Here is a 17,349-nt window from a genome sequence, read left to right on the forward strand (position 1 = left end):
CCACTTGACTCCATGCGGATAAGGCCTCAACTGGATTATTGTGTCCAGTTCTGGGCGCCACATTTCAAGAAAGATGTGGACCAGTTGGAGGAAGTCCAGAGAAGAGCAACAAAAATGATTAAAGATCTAGAAAACACGACCTATGAGGGAAGATTGGAAAAAATGGGTTTGTGTAGTATGGAGAAGAGAAGACTGGGAGGGGACATGATGACAGTTTTCAAGTACATCAAAGATTGTTACAAGGAGGAGGGCGGTAAATTGTTCTCCTTAACCTCTGAGGACAGGACAAGAAGCAATGGGCTTAAATTTCAGTAAGGGCGGTTTAGGTTGGACCTTAGGAAAAACTTCCTGTCAGGGTGGTTAAGCACTGGAATAAATTGCTTAGGGAAGTTGTGGAATCTCCATCACTGGAGGCTTTTAGGAACAGGTTGGACAAACACCTCTCAGGGATGGTCTAGATAATACTTAGTCCAACTCTCTCAAGGGACTGGATTAGATGACCGAACAACCTGATGTGTACCATTTACTTAGACTTCCAAACACCTTTGACAAAAGTCTACTACACAAGCTAAAATGTCATGAGGTGGGAAGCAAATTATTCTCATGTACAAAAAACTGTCTAGAAGACAGAGAGCAAAGACTAGAATTAAAAGGTCATTTTAATTGTTGCAAAAGGCTAACAGCAGGGGTCTTATGGTTCCATAACTAGGTTCTGTGATGTTTAATATCTACTATCGGGAAAGGAGGGAATGAGTAGAGAGATAGTAAAATATTACTTCTGGGGGAATTCTGCACCAAAAAATTAAAAATTCTGCACATAATATTGCAAAAGTCTGCATATTTTATTTGTCAAAATAACAATCACACCAGTTTCAATTATTTTTGGTCATTTATTTCAAAATAAAGCAAGTATGTCTGTAACAATACAGACAACAAAAAGAGATTCAGGAAATGTTTTTTGACAGTTAGATTCCTTACTAGGTATATTATTACAGCACTCTGAGTGATAATTCATTTAAATTACAATACAGAACTGTATTTCCCGCACCACTCAGAAGCAGTGCAAAGGCTTGGGAGAGTTAGGTAATGGAGGAGTTGAGGGAGGGGGAAGTAAATTGCTGGGAAGGAGCCTGGGTGGGAACTTGGAGGGTTGTTGGATATGAGTGGGAAAAGTAAGGAACAGGGGTTTTTTTTTGGGGGGGGGGGGCAGGGAGGGATTGATTCAGACCCTGGCTGACCCCTAGCCTCTCCCATTCAGTCAGGCACATCTACCCCATCCTCAGGTGTCCCTGAACCCCCGTCCACATGTGTCCCTCCACCCCCGCTCAGACACCCACTCCCCCATCCCCATTTGTCTCTGTGCCCCCACCCAGCCACTCCCACAAACCTATGTAGCCCTGCACACCCTCACCCATCACCATGTGGCCCTGCACCTCCACTCCCATTCAGCCCCTGCCCCAGCCTGTCCTCCCCAATTAGCCCAAATGGCTGCCCCGACCCTGCACCTCATGCTGTCTGTCTCCCCATAGCCTCTGTCTCCTGGCCTGGCCTGACAGGTGCTGCAGAGAAGGCAGGCTCTTTCTAGTCCCTCACTGGCCGGGAGCTGCTGCTTTGTTCTATTGCCACAGCACCTTCTGGTGCGCAAAAGGCACAACTGCAGCAACATTTAGGAAAAGCTTTTTTTCCTGTGCAAAAAAATAAAAATACGTGCATCTAATTAATTATGTATGCACAGTAGCACAAAATTCCCCCAGGCGTAAAATATGCAGACAGCACACAGTCTTTTAGGTTACTCAAGACCAGAGAGGATTGTGAGGGACTTCAGAGACAGATAAACAAGCTAGATGAATGGGTAACATGACCGCAAATGAAATTTAATTCAATAAATGCAAAGTAACACACATCAGCAGGGAAAACAATTAAACTACTCAGACACCTTACAGAGTTCTAAATTAATTGAATCAACCCAAGAAAAGGACCAGTGAGTGACTGCAGACAGCTCAATGAAAACCTCTGTTCAAACATGGAGCTGGGGTCAAAAAAACAAACACAATGTTAGGAAAAATCGGGAATATGATAGTGACCAGTGAGAGTATTCTAATGCCTTTTTATAAATCAGTGGTGCAGCCGCACCTGGATACTGTGTGCAGAACTGGTCACCCCATCTCAAAAAGATTCAAGTAAAAGGAGTTGAGAGAAAAACAAGGAGAATGATCCAGGGCACAGGAAAGGCTCATATGAAGAAAGATTGAAGAGAGTGTGATTGCTTACCCTGAGAGAGAAGACAAATAAGATGGGACATGATCAAATCAAGACTGGCTGCCTTTCTGGAAGATGTGCTTTAGTCAAACACAAGTTATTGAGCTCAATACAGAGATAAGTGGGTGAAAATTAATGGCCTGTGATACACAAGAGGTCAGACAAGATGATCTTACTGTCCCTTCCTTTGGTCTTAAACTATGAATCTATGAATAATAAAAGTGTATAAAGTAATCAATGATCCAGAGAAGATAGATCAGAAACTTCTGTCCTCCCAGGGCCATAATACAAGAACAATGAAATAGTCAATCAAATTAAAAGGTGGCAAATTCAAAACTGAAAAATGGAAATTCTTTTTCATACAATATGTAATTAAATTGTGGAACTCATTGCCACACAGAAGCCAAGAATTTAAGACTCAAAAGGAATTGTATGGATAACAAAAATATCCAGAGTTGTTACAATTAAGGATAAAGATTGGCAGGGATATTAAACCTCGTGTTTCAGGTCTTAAGCCAATCTCTAATTACTGGAGATCAGGTTGAGGCCTACTGTGGGGGGCAGCTTATTTCACAACCTCCTACAGAGGAAGATGTAAACACCCTGCAGAAGCATCTGGAACTGGCCATTGTCAGAGACAGGATACTAGACTAGATGGGCCTCTGGGAATTCCTCTGTTTCTACCAATGGCTATTTATAGACCTAACCTTTACTAACAGTGAGGAAGGATGGTCCAACAGTTAGGGCACCAGCCTAGGGCTGAGTCTCCTGAGTTGAAGTCCCCGCTTTGCCATAGATTCCCTGCGTGACCTTGGGCAAGTCACTTTGCTTTGCTTTGCCTCAGTTCCCTATCTGAAAAACAAGGACAACACCACTGCCTTAATTCCCAGGGGTGGTGTGAGGCTAAAATACATTAAAAGATTATGAGGCACTCAGAGATAAGCACCTGTGATAGCTCTTTGATGTCAGAAACTTGGTGCTGTCTGTTCTGCTACAGAAGTTCATTTTATAGGCCTTTCTGAGGTACAAACTTCATTCAAACACAGTCAGAGTCAACCCTTACTGTTCAGCGCAAGACTCCAGTACCACAAGACTTCTTTGTTCAGGCTCCACTGAACAAACAAGAACACAATGATTCTCTATGTCTACACAGTACATAGATATTCATCCACTTTTAATTTTAAGGTGATTTTTATTTTACTTTGCTTTGTTTTTAACCTGCCTTTGTGATACTGTGCAATTGTACAAGCAAGCCCTTTGCTGCATGGATGCAGAGGCTTTATAATTAACATACATACTACTGGAATCAACCACAATGGGGGCACTAAAGCAATATGTAACAGCAGGTTTGGAAATCTGAGCGCCTAGGCAGTCTTAGGGCTTGTCAACGCTGTGCTGCAGTGTGGGGTGTGAACTGCACAGCACACCAGAGTGACGCACTCTGACTGGCCTGCGTGGAGACACGCACCAGGCACCTTTTAGTTTGCATCAGCAGTGTCTATACACGGAAGCTGGAGTGCAACACACTGCTGTGCTGTGCAACTCACACCCCCACAGCCCACACTGCAGTGCAGTGTAGACATTGCCCCACGCAGTATTCTTATTTTAAATTATGCTTAGCATATTTTTAATACAAAATCAAGTCTCCAGTCACTGCACATTATATACTCCGGTGGTAAAACAGGAGAGCCATTCTCAAAGATTGTCGGGCTCAACGGGTAGCGATCAATGGCTCCATATCTAGTTGGCAGCCGGTATCAAGTGGAGTACCCCAAGGGTCGGTCCTGGGGCCGGTTTTGTTCAATATCTTCATAAATGATCTGGAGGATGGTGTGGATTGCACTCTCAGCAAATTTGCGGATGATACTAAACTGGGAGGAGTGGTAGATACGCTGGAGGGGAGGGATAGGATACAGAAAGACCTAGACAAATTGGAGGATTGGGCCAAAAGAAATCTGATGAGGTTCAATAAGGATAAGTGCAGGGTCCTGCACTTAGGACGGAAGAACCTAATGCACAGCTACAGACTAGGGACCGAATGGCTAGGCAGCAGTTCTGCGGAAAAAGACCTAGGGGTGACAGTGGACGAGAAGCTGGATATGAGTCAGCAGTGTGCCCTTGTTGCCAAGAAGGCCAATGGCATTTTGGGATGTATAAGTAGGGGCATAGCGAGCAGATCGAGGGACGTGATCGTTCCCCTCTATTCGACATTGGTGAGGCCTCATCTGGAGTACTGTGTCCAGTTTTGGGCCCCACACTTCAAGAAGGATGTGGATAAATTGGAGAGAGTCCAGCGAAGGGCAACAAAAATGATTAGGGGACTGGAACACATGAGTTATGAGGAGAGGCTGAGGGAGCTGGGATTGTTTAGCCTGCAGAAGAGAAGAATGAGGGGGGATTTGATAGCTGCTTTCAACTACCTGAAAGGGGGTTCCAAAGAGGATGGCTCTAGACTGTTCTCAATGGTAGCAGATGACAGAACGAGGAGTAATGGTCTCAAGTTGCAGTGGGGGAGGTTTAGATTGGATATTAGGAAAAACTTTTTCACTAAGAGGGTGGTGAAACACTGCAATGCGTTACCTAGGGAGGTGGTAGAATCTCCTTCCTTAGAGGTTTTTAAGGTCAGGCTTGACAAAGCCCTGGCTGGGATGATTTAACTGGGAATTGGTCCTGCTTTGAGCAGGGGGTTGGACTAGATGACCTTCTGGGGTCCCTTCCAACCCTGATATTCTATGATTCTATGATTGAAAGTACTATAGAGCCTACTTTGTAGCCTTAACAGTCCCGAAGCTCTATCTAGAATCTTATACTACACCTACCACTACAGTGTCTTTGTGCATTTTTAAGATGAAAAGATGAACCAGGTCCTTCTCTTTAGACAGCCCTCACCATCATCTTTTTGTGTGGAAAACACATCCTGATCCTAACTCAGTATTGCCCTCGGAGAGCGATGCCCCTCAGATTTCTCCATTTGCATAGGTTTCAGAGTAACAGCCGTGTTAGTCTGTATTCGCAAAAAGAAAAGGAGGACTTGTGGCACCTTAGAGACTAACCAATTTATTTGAGCATAAGCTTTCGTGAGCTACAGCTCACTTCATCGGATGCATAAAATGGAAAATGCAGTGAGGATGTTTTATACACACAGACCATGAAAAAATGGGAGTTTATCACTTCAAAAGGTTCTCTCTCCCCCCGCCCCACTCTCCTGCTGGTAATAGCTTATTTGCATAGTCTATAGTCTCTCATGCCACTCTGGTGTAGACAACAGGATTTCCCACTAATTCCAAGGCACTGTGGCTGTATTTCATACATCACTCCTGTTGTAATGGATGATAACATGCCAAAAAAGAAGATATTAAAATAAACAAACAAATAAAAAGATTCTTACTGTGGGTTCACTGGCAGAACAGTATGAGAGAGAATCTGGAAAAGGGTTTCCCCTCTCAGCCACAGGGGAAATATACTAAAGAAGCAGTATGCTGAGAGGTAGATGTAACTGAACAGATCTGGTGACTGCATTCTCACTCATGCTAGGAAATTATAGTCCACAGCTGACCAAGGACGGCAGAGTAGTGTGGGGAAGCCCAGAATTGAATGAACATGGGAAATAAATTTCCTCCAACCCCAGAAGAACATGAGATCGCCTCAGGTCAGAAATAAAACACATTTATATACTGTAGGGAAGACCAGAGTTGAATCAGAACCTAATAGCTGTCAACAATTTAATAATAAAAGTATAATAGGGACTATACAAACAGAAGTACAGCCAAGCATAGCAATCTCTATAAATGATGCAAATCCTGTGCCAAGTTAAATGCTGGCACAAATATGGACCTTTCTCCCAAGCATCGTACAGTAATCCAGCTGCTGGTCTGTGAGTGGGAAGCGCTTACTCTAATGTCTGTAAACTGTGAACAGACCACCCAAACAGACGGTCCCAGGACATGAAGGATTAAACTAAATACAAGTTTTCAAATTTGTGTTTTACAGCAGTGTTAGGATATAGATATTCAGGCCTGTCTGTAAAGGCCTATACTCTAAGAATTTAGGTGTATTCTTATCGCTTGGCTAGTTCTAGAGGTATAAAAGAAAGAAATCACTGTCTGCCGGTGTAAGGGCCTTCTCTTACTGTGACAGTTTGTGGCCCTGTGCTTAGGCTCAGGCCTTTGGCTAGGCAGCAGAGGCAGCCATAAGCTGGGAAGCGACCGGTCACCTCCTCACATCCCAAACTAGTCACATTGAAATCAGGTGCTATTGGGCTGTTAGGCACTATCAGGACAGGATTGTGTTCCTATCACCTCCAGAGAAAGGGAAGTGCCTAGAAAATGTAAAAGGAAACTTAGTTTGATAGCATCCTGTCTGGCAAGAACTCACTTATCAATAGCTGGGATGTGAAATCCTCACTTCTGTGTTGTCTTGTCATTGTAGTTCCCACTTTGCTATTGTTTATCTGTATAATCTCTGTCTGGTTCTGTGATTGTTCCTGTCTGCTGTATAATTAATTTTGCTGGGTATAAACTAATTAAGGTGGTGGGATATAATTGGTTACATAATCATGTTACAATATGTTAGGATTGGTTAGTTAAATTTCAGGAAAATGATTGGTTAAGGTATAGCTAAGCAGAACTCAAGTTTTACTATATAATCTGTAGTCAATGAGGAAGTGACTGGGTGTGGGTGGGGGTGGGCATGTGGGTGTGTGAGATGGGAACAGGGAATGGGGGTAAGAAAATTGGAATCATGTTTTGCTAAAGGGGGAAATGGGAACACGGAATGGGAGTAAGGAAGTTGGAATCATGTTTGGCTAAGGGCAGGAATGGGAACAGGGATACAGGCGTAAGGCTCTGTGGTGTCAGAGCTGGGAAGGAGGATACTAAGGAAGGAAACTAGAATCATGCTTGCTGGAAGTTCACCCCAATAAACATCGAATTGTTTGCACCTTTGGACTTCGGGTATTGTTGCTCTCTGTTCATGAGAGAAGGACCAGGGAAGTAAGTGGGTGAAGGAATAAGCACCTGACAAGCGATAGCAACACAGATATATAGAAACACAGTGGGCCAAATTCTTCACTGGTGTGGACTCAACTGAAGTCAATATATCAGGGATGAATTTGGCTCACAGTATTTTTGGCCTCCAACTATGAGTCTGATTTTGAAACATTTAGCCAGAAATAATCACGCCAGAAGGCACAAGTGCTACCCCTTCAACATCTACTTGATAACTGTGAATAGAATGATTTGTGCCACAAAAATAGAGGAAGAATTGCTTCTCGTTTACAAATCAGGGCCTACATATGGAATTACAGTTTTAAACTTGTTATACAGTATGGTGGGAAGGCAAGTCCAATTCTTTTGTTATTTTAAATTTTACTGATTGTCAGAGGAATTAAGTTGGACAACTCAGGAGATTAAAGTCCTCTTGTAGTAACAGTTCTCCCCAACTATGTGTCAACCCTGCCCTGGTGCAGTTCAATCTCTATCAAGATTGAGAAGACTGTTTAGAGGGAGGAGTAGGAAGGACTGCAAGGGGATAGGCTAAGGGTCACTATACATGTGAATCAGCGAGGAAGAGGAGTAAGTGGGTTAAAGGTAACTAAAATAGGAAGGGGGAAACAAAGGGTTAAATAACTTCAATATTTAACATAGGTCCGGATTAAAGAAAGGTAATATTGAAAGTGTTGGGGGAAGCTCAAGAGGGACTCGAGTTGATTCCTTTTCCTACTGCTTAGATTGCAATCTCTTTGGTGCAGGAACCTGTTTAAAGCTATAAAAGCACGTAGCATGATTTGGAGGGTTATATAAATAAATTAAACACAAAAAGTGTTTTTAAAAAAAAAAACATTAAGATTGCAAAACCAAGCACTCAAAAGTTAGGAAAAGCCAGAATTAAGGTGGTCTGATCTACTTATCCCAGGCCCAGCCTTCTGGCCCAGTTCCAGTCCTCCACCCCCAGCTCCTACTTCATCTGCCCCACACTGCTCCTCTTCCCAGTCTGTTCCCTCTGCATTCAAGTCAGGCAGCTTCCTCTGGCTCACTGCCTGAGCCCCAGCAGGTGGATCACTGAGAGCAGAAGACAGTCTCCTTGTTCAGCGTTCCTGCACCTGGCGGCACAGCAGTCAGGAGCAGCAATGGCAAAGGAAGTCCTGCTCAGCCCCTGCAACCCTAGTCTGGAGCACGCCCAGTACATGTAGAAACCTGGGGAATTTAGCTGTCAAGTTCTAACAAGTCTCTACTGGTCATGCGTGAACTGAGATTTCAGGGTTCAGAGGAGCAGCCGTGTCAGTCTGTATCCGCAAAAAGAACAGGAGGACTTGTGGCACCTTAGAGACTAACCCATTTATTTGAAAGTGGGCTGTAGCTCACGAAAGCTCATGCTCAAATAAATGGGTTAGTCTCTAAGGTGTCACAAGTCCTCCTGTTCTTTCTTTGAGATTTTTCAAAGACTTACAAAACTTGGCCAAATTTTGGCATCTGTTTCTAACTGGCACAGCAAAAGGCACATCCCTGATACCACGGTGACGATCCCCCTTTGGAGTCAGAACATGAAATTCTGGAAAGTACAGGAGGTACTAGACCTTCCCTCAAAGAAACAGGTATAAGTTTATTTTTAAAAACACGGACAAAACCATGCATTTTCCCCACATCTTGTTCTCGGGAATGGCTGAACCTTTTTTCTGAAACTTTCCCAAAATTTCAGCCTGAGGCGCCGAGCTAGCACGGGAAATTTCAATCCCTACAATTCAAATTTGGTACCGTCACAAGCAACTGAAAACAGGGTCTAATAATGAGACGTGCTGGGCAACCTTAAGTGTAGAAAGCCATTACCAGCTCAGCCTATAATAATCCCCGTTTAGTGTCTATTAAAATTGCCAATAATCGTGCCAGCGAATGTGAATAAGTATCCAATACCCTGAGACCAATACTTCATTTTCCACGGGTTACATCTGGCGGCAATGATTTTTGATCCCTACCAACACAGCTGCAACTCAAACATGTGAACTCAAGGGGAAAGACTCCATACCCTATCACCAACCCCCTGAGAATACCAGTGACACCAGAAATCATGCGACTCCTATTTATTGTTCCAAATTTGGCAGCAAAAGCAAGTAATATCCCTTAATGTGCATTTCACTGTAATCCCTGATATGGTGGCCCCTAAAACATCTGGCCCGGCTTTATATGCTGTAGAAAGCAAAATACTGGAGACGTCCTCATCATTAGACAAAGTGATGACGTAATTCATCCCCCAACCAGAAAGAAGAGCAAGTGAGCAATGATTTGAGAAGCAGTCGTCAATCCCACTCCATGGATGATCCATCAAAAGAGATGTCTCTAGTTAGCAGTTATGACTAAGGCTACGTTTATGTTACGGGCAAAATCCGTGACTTCTAGACACCTCCATGACATTCCCTGCTTCAGTCTCAGGGGCTGCAGGACTCGGGAACTGGCAGCTAGTGAAACCCTGGCAGGGATCCAGCGACAGGTGACAGGAGGCCTCCTGCAAGGTTCCCGCAACGGGTGACAGCCTCATGCCAGGGGAGGGCGACGCCTCGGGTGAATGGCTGGGGGTGTCCCATTTTCTCTTTGGAAAATATGGTCACCCTGCAGCTCCCAGCTGCCGTGGGCAGAGGGCCCCCCCTGCAGCTTCCAGCTGCCATGGGCAGAGGGGGAACCCCACAGCTCCAAGCTACCATGGTGGCGGAGAAAACCATGGAGCCAGAAAAGCAAAAATCACAGACAGGTCACAGGCAATAAACAAAAATTCAGGAAGCCGTGACCTGTCTGTGACTTTTACTAAAAATAACCATGACAAAAGCCTTAGTCATGACCCTGCCCTCAAAATAGGCGCAAGTTTCATTAGTTCAGAGGATGAGACAAGTGATGTCATTCCAACCCCAATGTTTTAGTACTATTAAAGTCTGAGAGGTTCCAGTTTTCGTAATAAAGTGAATGGAATGTGTACATCTTGAGAGTTTTTTCCTTTCCTAATAAATTACAGTAACTTCCATGGACAGGAAAATCTGTTAGTCTGGTTTAGACTGAATTCAGGCAATGAATTCCAATATGAAGGTGAAAGATTTCACCCCATGAACTGCATATGCCCTTTATTCTCCCAAGAAGTTATCTGCTTAAATCCATTCACATTCTTTGCTAAATAAACTGTTATTTCACTCAATGCCATGTGTCCACTTGCATAAATACAGTTAATGATCCCTTAGTCAATCTTTCAAGAGAATTTGTTTCTCCATTTTAGAAGCTGTATCATATTTCCTAGTAAAAATCAAAGATAATATTAATAAAAAAGTCACGTGCATGAGCTCTCAGTGACCTACAGGGGAGGCTGACAATCTTTAGAGATACCAAAGACAAAGAAAAATGACATTGAAGTATTATTATTGTAAGATCCATTATAAACCACTTCTCAACATTTCCGAATGGACACCCTCACCTCTGCAAGGTCAACAGGAGTGGTGAGGGAACAGACAGTGACACTGAATATGTTGGCCAAGTCATGAAAAGACTGTCTACACCAGACAACCAGCACATGAAAGTCATTGGCAAAAATCCACCATCTCCCATTTAGTCTGTAGTCAGGTAAACAAAATAGGAAGTGAGTCCCATTAATCAAAGATTAACAAAAAGGGAAAGCAGTTTTGCAGAATAAGTAAATATAAACTGCCAAAATCCACTGTACTAAACAAAACCCTCTGACCCAACAAATTAACCCTGTGTGTTCCTTAGGGAATAAAGAGCAGGCTGCTGCAAAAGAAGGTGCCATATTTCCTCCCACCCCACATCTCCTTCAGTTATTTGGATGTACAGAAAGAAACACCTTCCAGCCTCTCCCGAAAAAAAGAATCAGGGTCCAGGACTTCCGTAGAAGGAGCTATGGACACCAACACAGCCCCAAACATGCAACGGCTAAGCAGTCAGTACTTGATCACAGGGGTCCATCCAAAATTTGCCATTTAGGATCCCAGACTCTCTTTCTGACACTTAGCTCTGTACTGCATTCTGTTTCATGCTTTTCTTGACGGTACATTTTGGGTGGGATTTTCACAAGCACCTAAATCCCCAAAGGTCTTTTGCTCTTAAATCACTCAAGCATTTTTGAAAAACCCTCTTTATATTCATCAGTCCACACTACTACCCAGAGGAGAAGGGTCAGATTAGAAACCAACAGATTACGGTTACCTTAAAATATGCAGGAGGTTCAAAACCTGTACACTATTTAAATTGCTTGAACAGAGCAGTTTAAACCAGCCAACAATCAAACCCTCCCATAGCAGCAATGTAACGCTAGTAAGGAGAGAGGTTGCTATTATACCAAAGGGTACTGCTGGGATCAAACCAGGCATGCCAAACCCATGAAAAAAAAGCAGAAATCGGGCTTGTTTTTGGCTTAATTGGCTTGTGAGTTGCTTGTGGGCTAGTTTTTGGCTTGTAGCTTGTTTGACTTGTTTATTGCTTCTTTTTTTTTTTTATCGGCTCTGGGCAAGGTAGGGAGAGAGCACGGGGGGGGCCCCCCACAGTCCCAGACTGCATGCCAGGGAGATCTAGTCACATAGAGTGTTGGGGTTCTTAGGGATTGGCTTGTTTTGGCCTTGTTTTGAAATGGGATTAGCTTGATTTTTGGCTTCTTGTGACAGTCTGGGCGCTTATTATTTACAGCGTGAAAGTTGGCAACGGTGGATCAACACTCACGTTCTGACACCAATTCAGGTGCACAGATATGATTTACACACAGGCGTATAGTGTACCAAAACTCTTATCGCTTTCAATCCACCTGTTAGCAAGGCGGTGAGTAAAGGTCACTCTATAGCTTCCAGCAGTCTTTGTAGGGAAAAGATATCTTCAATGCACCTTTAACCTCCCCAGGCCTAGAGCAGAGCAATTAATCTGCTTGCTCTCAGACAGAAAAAAACCCCAACAACCTCTTGGACAAAGTTAGTGGAGATATAAATTTGATTTTTAAGCTTTAAGTGGGTGCTGCCAGCATCTGAATGTAAAGCAAAGCAACTATAAAAAACGCACTTAGCGCCCATTCCAGGTCCCATGCAAACTCCCGCTCTCCTTGTTTTCTGCTTTGGAGCCCCCAGAGTTCAGAATACGGGTTCTTATTATGTCTGGCCCCAACTAAAAAGCTGGTCCTGACAACACACCCAGGACTAAAGTATGGACCTTCCCTTGCTGCTCAAGATCTTATCTTTGACGCATGGGCCAGAGGAGAACCCCAGAAACATCCAGCCCCAACTATCAGACAAGATCGTGATGTGGCCTCAGGGACCCCCTTTATTTAGGGCCATATGTCTTTTTACACTTCTAAACCTCACTCCTCCATCTCTCAGCACATCAGCTAGCCACAGGCTCCATGCCAATGCTATTCTGTGAATCAACACATAGGTAGGCACTCAGTGACCGCCGGACAAACCTTCTGCACGTTTCACAGCATTATCCTGACTGCCCCTGACCTCCACCAGCTGAAGAGTTAAGAGTGCAGCAGTCTTTTGGCACTCCTGAAAGTTGAGAATTGCACATACGCAGAACAGAAAATACAAAAACAAGGTGAAGTCTTACAGTCAATTCAAGAGAAATTATTCTGGCCATGGAAAGACATGAATTAGTGGTTATAGTTGAGCACTTCTAAAAAGTTAAATGAAGAACTCAGTCTGCCCATTACTTTGGGGTATGCTCATTTATTAGGGTTACTCTTCGGGAGGAGGGTTGTTTCGGTAATTCTATCAACGTACTGTTTGTGTCACTTGTGTTCTCATACGGAGCTCTAGTCCCCTCCCAATGGAGCTAACCAGGACCTAGGTTCCACAGGGCTGGGTTCTTCCAGCCCCAGAATCAGACAAACACAAACACACACATTAACAGAGTTTGTCTAAGAGGACCGGGTTAATCAGCACTCCTAAGCTGACCCCTTATATGTCCCTCGACTCGGTAGGCTGGGTCAAGCAGCACTTCCAAGCTGTCACCCTTGTCCCGAGGGGTTTAGATGTGTCTTCCACCGCCTTTTCATTGCTTTTTGTAAGTCTTGCTTCTGATTGGCTTTGGTTCAAGCAGAGGCTGGGAGTGGGGGAGAGGGGCCAGGAAGGTCTTTCGTGAGTCAGACAGGCTGGACGCTGTGCCCTGGTTCCCCAAGAACATGGAGCTGATAGGTAACAACAGAAAGTTTCCTTGTGCTTGTTTAAAATGATATGAAAGCCTAGGAATGATGTTGTGATTGACAGCTAATTCATCTTGAATAATTAATTTATTAAACTATTTTTTTTATATACTCAACTTTTCCCCCCTTTTATACCCCGACCTGAAACAACACCTACTCGGAATGGCTGGGCCTGGTGCAGCTATAGCTTCTTTCGGTTCTTTCTGGGCACTGCCAGTTCCTGGGTTCGCAGCAAGGTGTGATGGAATGGACGGCGGAAGAAAAAGAGTCACAGTTTCTCTCTCTCTCCTTCCTGTTTAACAAGGAAAGCTACCCTCAGCTGGGCAGAGACCACACACAGGCTGATGTCTTACAACAGGTCTCAATTCTCAGCGTGAGCTAGAACTTGCAGCGTAATAAATCCAAGGTGTTTAATACACGGGCAATTTAGCATACAGATCTCTGGAAAACCTGTTCTCTTGGGCATTTCTGAGCCCCTCTCTCCTGAGTAGCAGATTGCTTTATAATAAGAAGGGAGAAATTGGATTTTGTTGGGGGAGATGGAGTTACAGAAGGGTGTTTTACTGACCTCCTCAGGACTCCAACTGCTCTCCCTGAGATGTAATAAATCAGAGGGCAGAGACTTCTCTTCAAAAAGTCCCAGCAAGCCAGCCTGCTTACAACTAGACTTGTTCCCCACTCCTCACAAAAACATGACTTCAGAGACACTGATCAACAGAATTTGTTTTTTCATGAATAAATTAAATTTCTAATTATCTTCTCTCAGATTGTAACACCCCATTCTGGTCATAATACTCCTATTTTTAACATTCATAGGAAATTGGCACATAGGAAGCTAATATTGTAATTCCACATTGATGAGTAACCGGTCAGGATTCTGTAAAGGTATGCCAAACTCAAATTATCCATGGACTTAACTATGCTTTAAAACTGGTAAGTAGCTAAGCAATAATTCAGGGGAAACCAAGATCGAATTATGCCCCTCTGAATTCACCCAGAGATTTCATATACTTTTAATCTTTTCCATTCTTGCCCACATCTGAGTATTAACGAAAACTCTGCACAGCCATTAGTATGGCAGGGTTTGGGGGAGGGGTTAATGCAAAGCACCAAGAAGACTGTTTTTACCAAAACCTGGTGTCATTTCCATTCTGCACGCGGTGCCAGCAACCCTAAGCTGTTCCTGAATCGGATCATGCACTCTTGACAGATCAGCTTGCTAGAGAATGATGAAAGAACATCAGAATGCATTTCGGGCTTAAAAATGAACCAAATGACACCAAGGCCGGGATAAGTACGAGTTCTCTGCACAAGCTTCACTGTTCGTGCCAGGCAGCAGGCTTTCTTTGATAAGCGTGCAGGCAGAAGACTAGTACCATGCTGGAAGGCAGCAAACTATTCCTACCAACCTGGGAGGAAAGAGTATTGGACAAAAGAAATCCAGGAGCAAATTTCATTTTTGAAAAGGAAAGGTAATCAGGTCAGAGTTTTAGCAGCTATAAAAGGACATGTTTAAGCCCATGTCATACCTATACTGAAACTTTTTTAAAGGACTCTCCCAGTCTTTTCAGACTTCTGTTTCACAAACTAATACTATAGGTCAGCGGTTCTCAAACTGTGGGTCGGGACCCCAAAGTGGGTTGTGACCCCATTTTAATGGGGTCGCCAGGTCTGATGTTAGACTTGCTGGGCCCAGGGCTGAAGCCCGAGCCCCACCACCTGGGGCCAAAGCCAAAGGGCTTCAGTCCTGGACAACAGGGCTCAGGCTTCAGTGTCAGCCCTGGGCGGCAGACCTAAGGTTACAGGACCCCCGAGGCTGAAGCCCTTGGGCTTCGGCTTTGGTCCACCCCCACCGGGGGCGATGGGGCTCAGGCAGGCTCAGACTTCAGTCCCCTCTCCTGGGGTCATGTAGCAATTTTTTATTTTCTTGTCAGAAGGGGGGCGCAGTGCAATGAAGTTTGAGAACCCCTGTGTGGGTACTTTGCACACACAACTATAAACAGTGTCAACTGAATTGTAGCCACAGTGGTGGCTAGGCTGTAGAAATGTCTGCCTCAGGACATTGTGCCTGAGCTACAGTCCATGGTGTGCTGCGGGCAGCCAAGCTAACAGTCACTAGTTCCCTGAAGCAGCCCAAGCACAAAAGAACCTTTCAATTTTGCTTTTTGCTTCAATGTAATTATGTGATGGCCAGTAATACACATGGTCATACTCAGAGGGCAACCAGAATGTGGTCATCCAGACGCTCCCCTTGGGTTCATTAGCTCTGCAGAAAACAAGATCATAGCCCTGCTTGAGAAACTATAGAAATTCCCCTCCGCAGAGCATTCCTTCCCTCACATAATTCAATCGCATGTCCAGCTGAGAAACTCTCCTGGGAGAATGAAACCGTTGTTCCCCAGTCAGTGGGCAACATCAATTCAATGTCTTTCACACTGGAAACCGGGCCATTAACTGGATTGTGTGCGCCCAACTCCTCTGCCTGACCTCACATCTACAGCAGCAAGCTCAGAGCGGCACAGCTGTGCCGATGCAGCTGCACAATCACTCCTACAGCCACTCTATGCGGACAGGAGAGAGCTCTCCCTTGAGATAATTAAACCACCCCCGACGAGCGGCGGGAGAGCGACTCCTGCAGACATAGCGCTGTCCACACTGGTGCTTCTGTCAGTGTAATTTATGTCACCCAGAGGCTGTTTTTTTCACACCCCTGAGGGACGTAAGTTATACTGAAAAAAGTGCTAGGGTGGACGTGGCCTGAGTATTGGAAGTGGTTTCACATGTTAGGGCTGGCCCACGCTAGAAAATAAGATCAACCCATTTACGCCCCTCAGGCATGTGAAAAATCCACACCCCTGACGGATGTAGCTAAGCCAACCTAAGTCTCTGTGTAGACAGCGCCTCTAAGGGAGGTGGGTTACCTAAACTGGGGGGAGAACTCTTCCCATCGGCGGAGGTAGTAGTATGGAAGCACTAAACCAATGCAGCTGCATTCCTGCAGCTTTGCCATTGTAGCATTTCAAATGCAGACAAGACCTCCTGCTACAATAAGTCCCTTGACATTTCCAGTGCTCTTAACACAAGGATATATTTAGCCAGTTTGGTTAGATAGCCAATTTTCAATGTAATCCTGCACCAAGATCTGACTCATTGTTATCTGCCTCCCAACATGGCTACCAAGTCTAATTAAATAAAAGCCTTTTTGTGAGGGAGATAGAGGGGGAAGAAGGGGATGTTGTACCTGAGCCTACTGTACGTCCAACGGAGTCAAAGGAAAGAACCATTGAATCTGTAACACAAGAGTAGAAGTTCATTTTCCCCTTTTAAATAAATCCATGAATTGTTTACAAGAGGCTTCTCTTTCCTCTCCCCGTTTATCATGTAGAGACTGCATACTCCAGAAACATTCTTAACACGTTTTAATGTGCATATGAATCAATCCACACCTTCCGAGTACATTTAGTTGTACTGGGGCAGGAACCACATGCCATCTGGAAAATATCATGGGCAAATACACCACAGTCCGGCATCTATGCCCCCTACAGATGTCACTCTGAGAGATACCCACATTGCCATTACAAGGCAGAGAACTCCAAGTCATTGCAATGTTTTGCTTGCACTACTCTGCCTTTTTCTTTCATTTTAAGGAGGTAATCCCCCTTGTTGTGTTTCATCAGGAGGAACATGAACCTCTTCACCAGTCAGGTATGCATGTCCACTGTTCCCCAGTGTTATAGAGAACAACAGGTATCTAGCAAAAGCAGGGTGCTGTTTGAAGTTAGAGAATCTCAGATGGTGATTAGCTGATGAAAAAGAAATGATGTACACGTGTGAAACCTGACAGATAGGTACACTTGTGTTCAGCATGGGTTTTATTTATTTGTTTAGCTGTGTAGCGCAGCAAAAGTCTAATGGCTG

The 17,349-nt window shown here is 44.3% G+C and overlaps 1 protein-coding gene across 7 annotated transcripts in view; it reads right to left on the reverse strand.

Moving 5' to 3' along the window:
* The window catches only part of ST3GAL3 (ST3 beta-galactoside alpha-2,3-sialyltransferase 3), a 411,061-nt gene that overhangs the window by 295,401 nt on the left and 98,311 nt on the right, over positions 1 to 17,349 (reverse strand). For 4 of the 7 annotated variants that reach the window (XM_048862090.2, XM_048862088.2, XM_048862096.2 and 1 more), the window contains exon 3: positions 16,673 to 16,720. The exons of 2 other annotated variants lie outside the window; for them this stretch is intronic. In XM_048862090.2, the coding sequence (XP_048718047.2) occupies positions 16,673 to 16,720 (48 nt within the window). Of the gene's footprint in view, positions 1 to 13,588; positions 13,724 to 16,672; positions 16,721 to 17,349 lie in introns of all 7 variants that reach the window. One more of the 7 variants, XM_075131903.1, reaches the window with a different exon arrangement.

The sequence above is a fragment of the Caretta caretta genome, chromosome 8 (assembly GCF_965140235.1).
Source record: "Caretta caretta isolate rCarCar2 chromosome 8, rCarCar1.hap1, whole genome shotgun sequence".
NCBI lineage: Eukaryota > Metazoa > Chordata > Testudines > Cheloniidae > Caretta > Caretta caretta.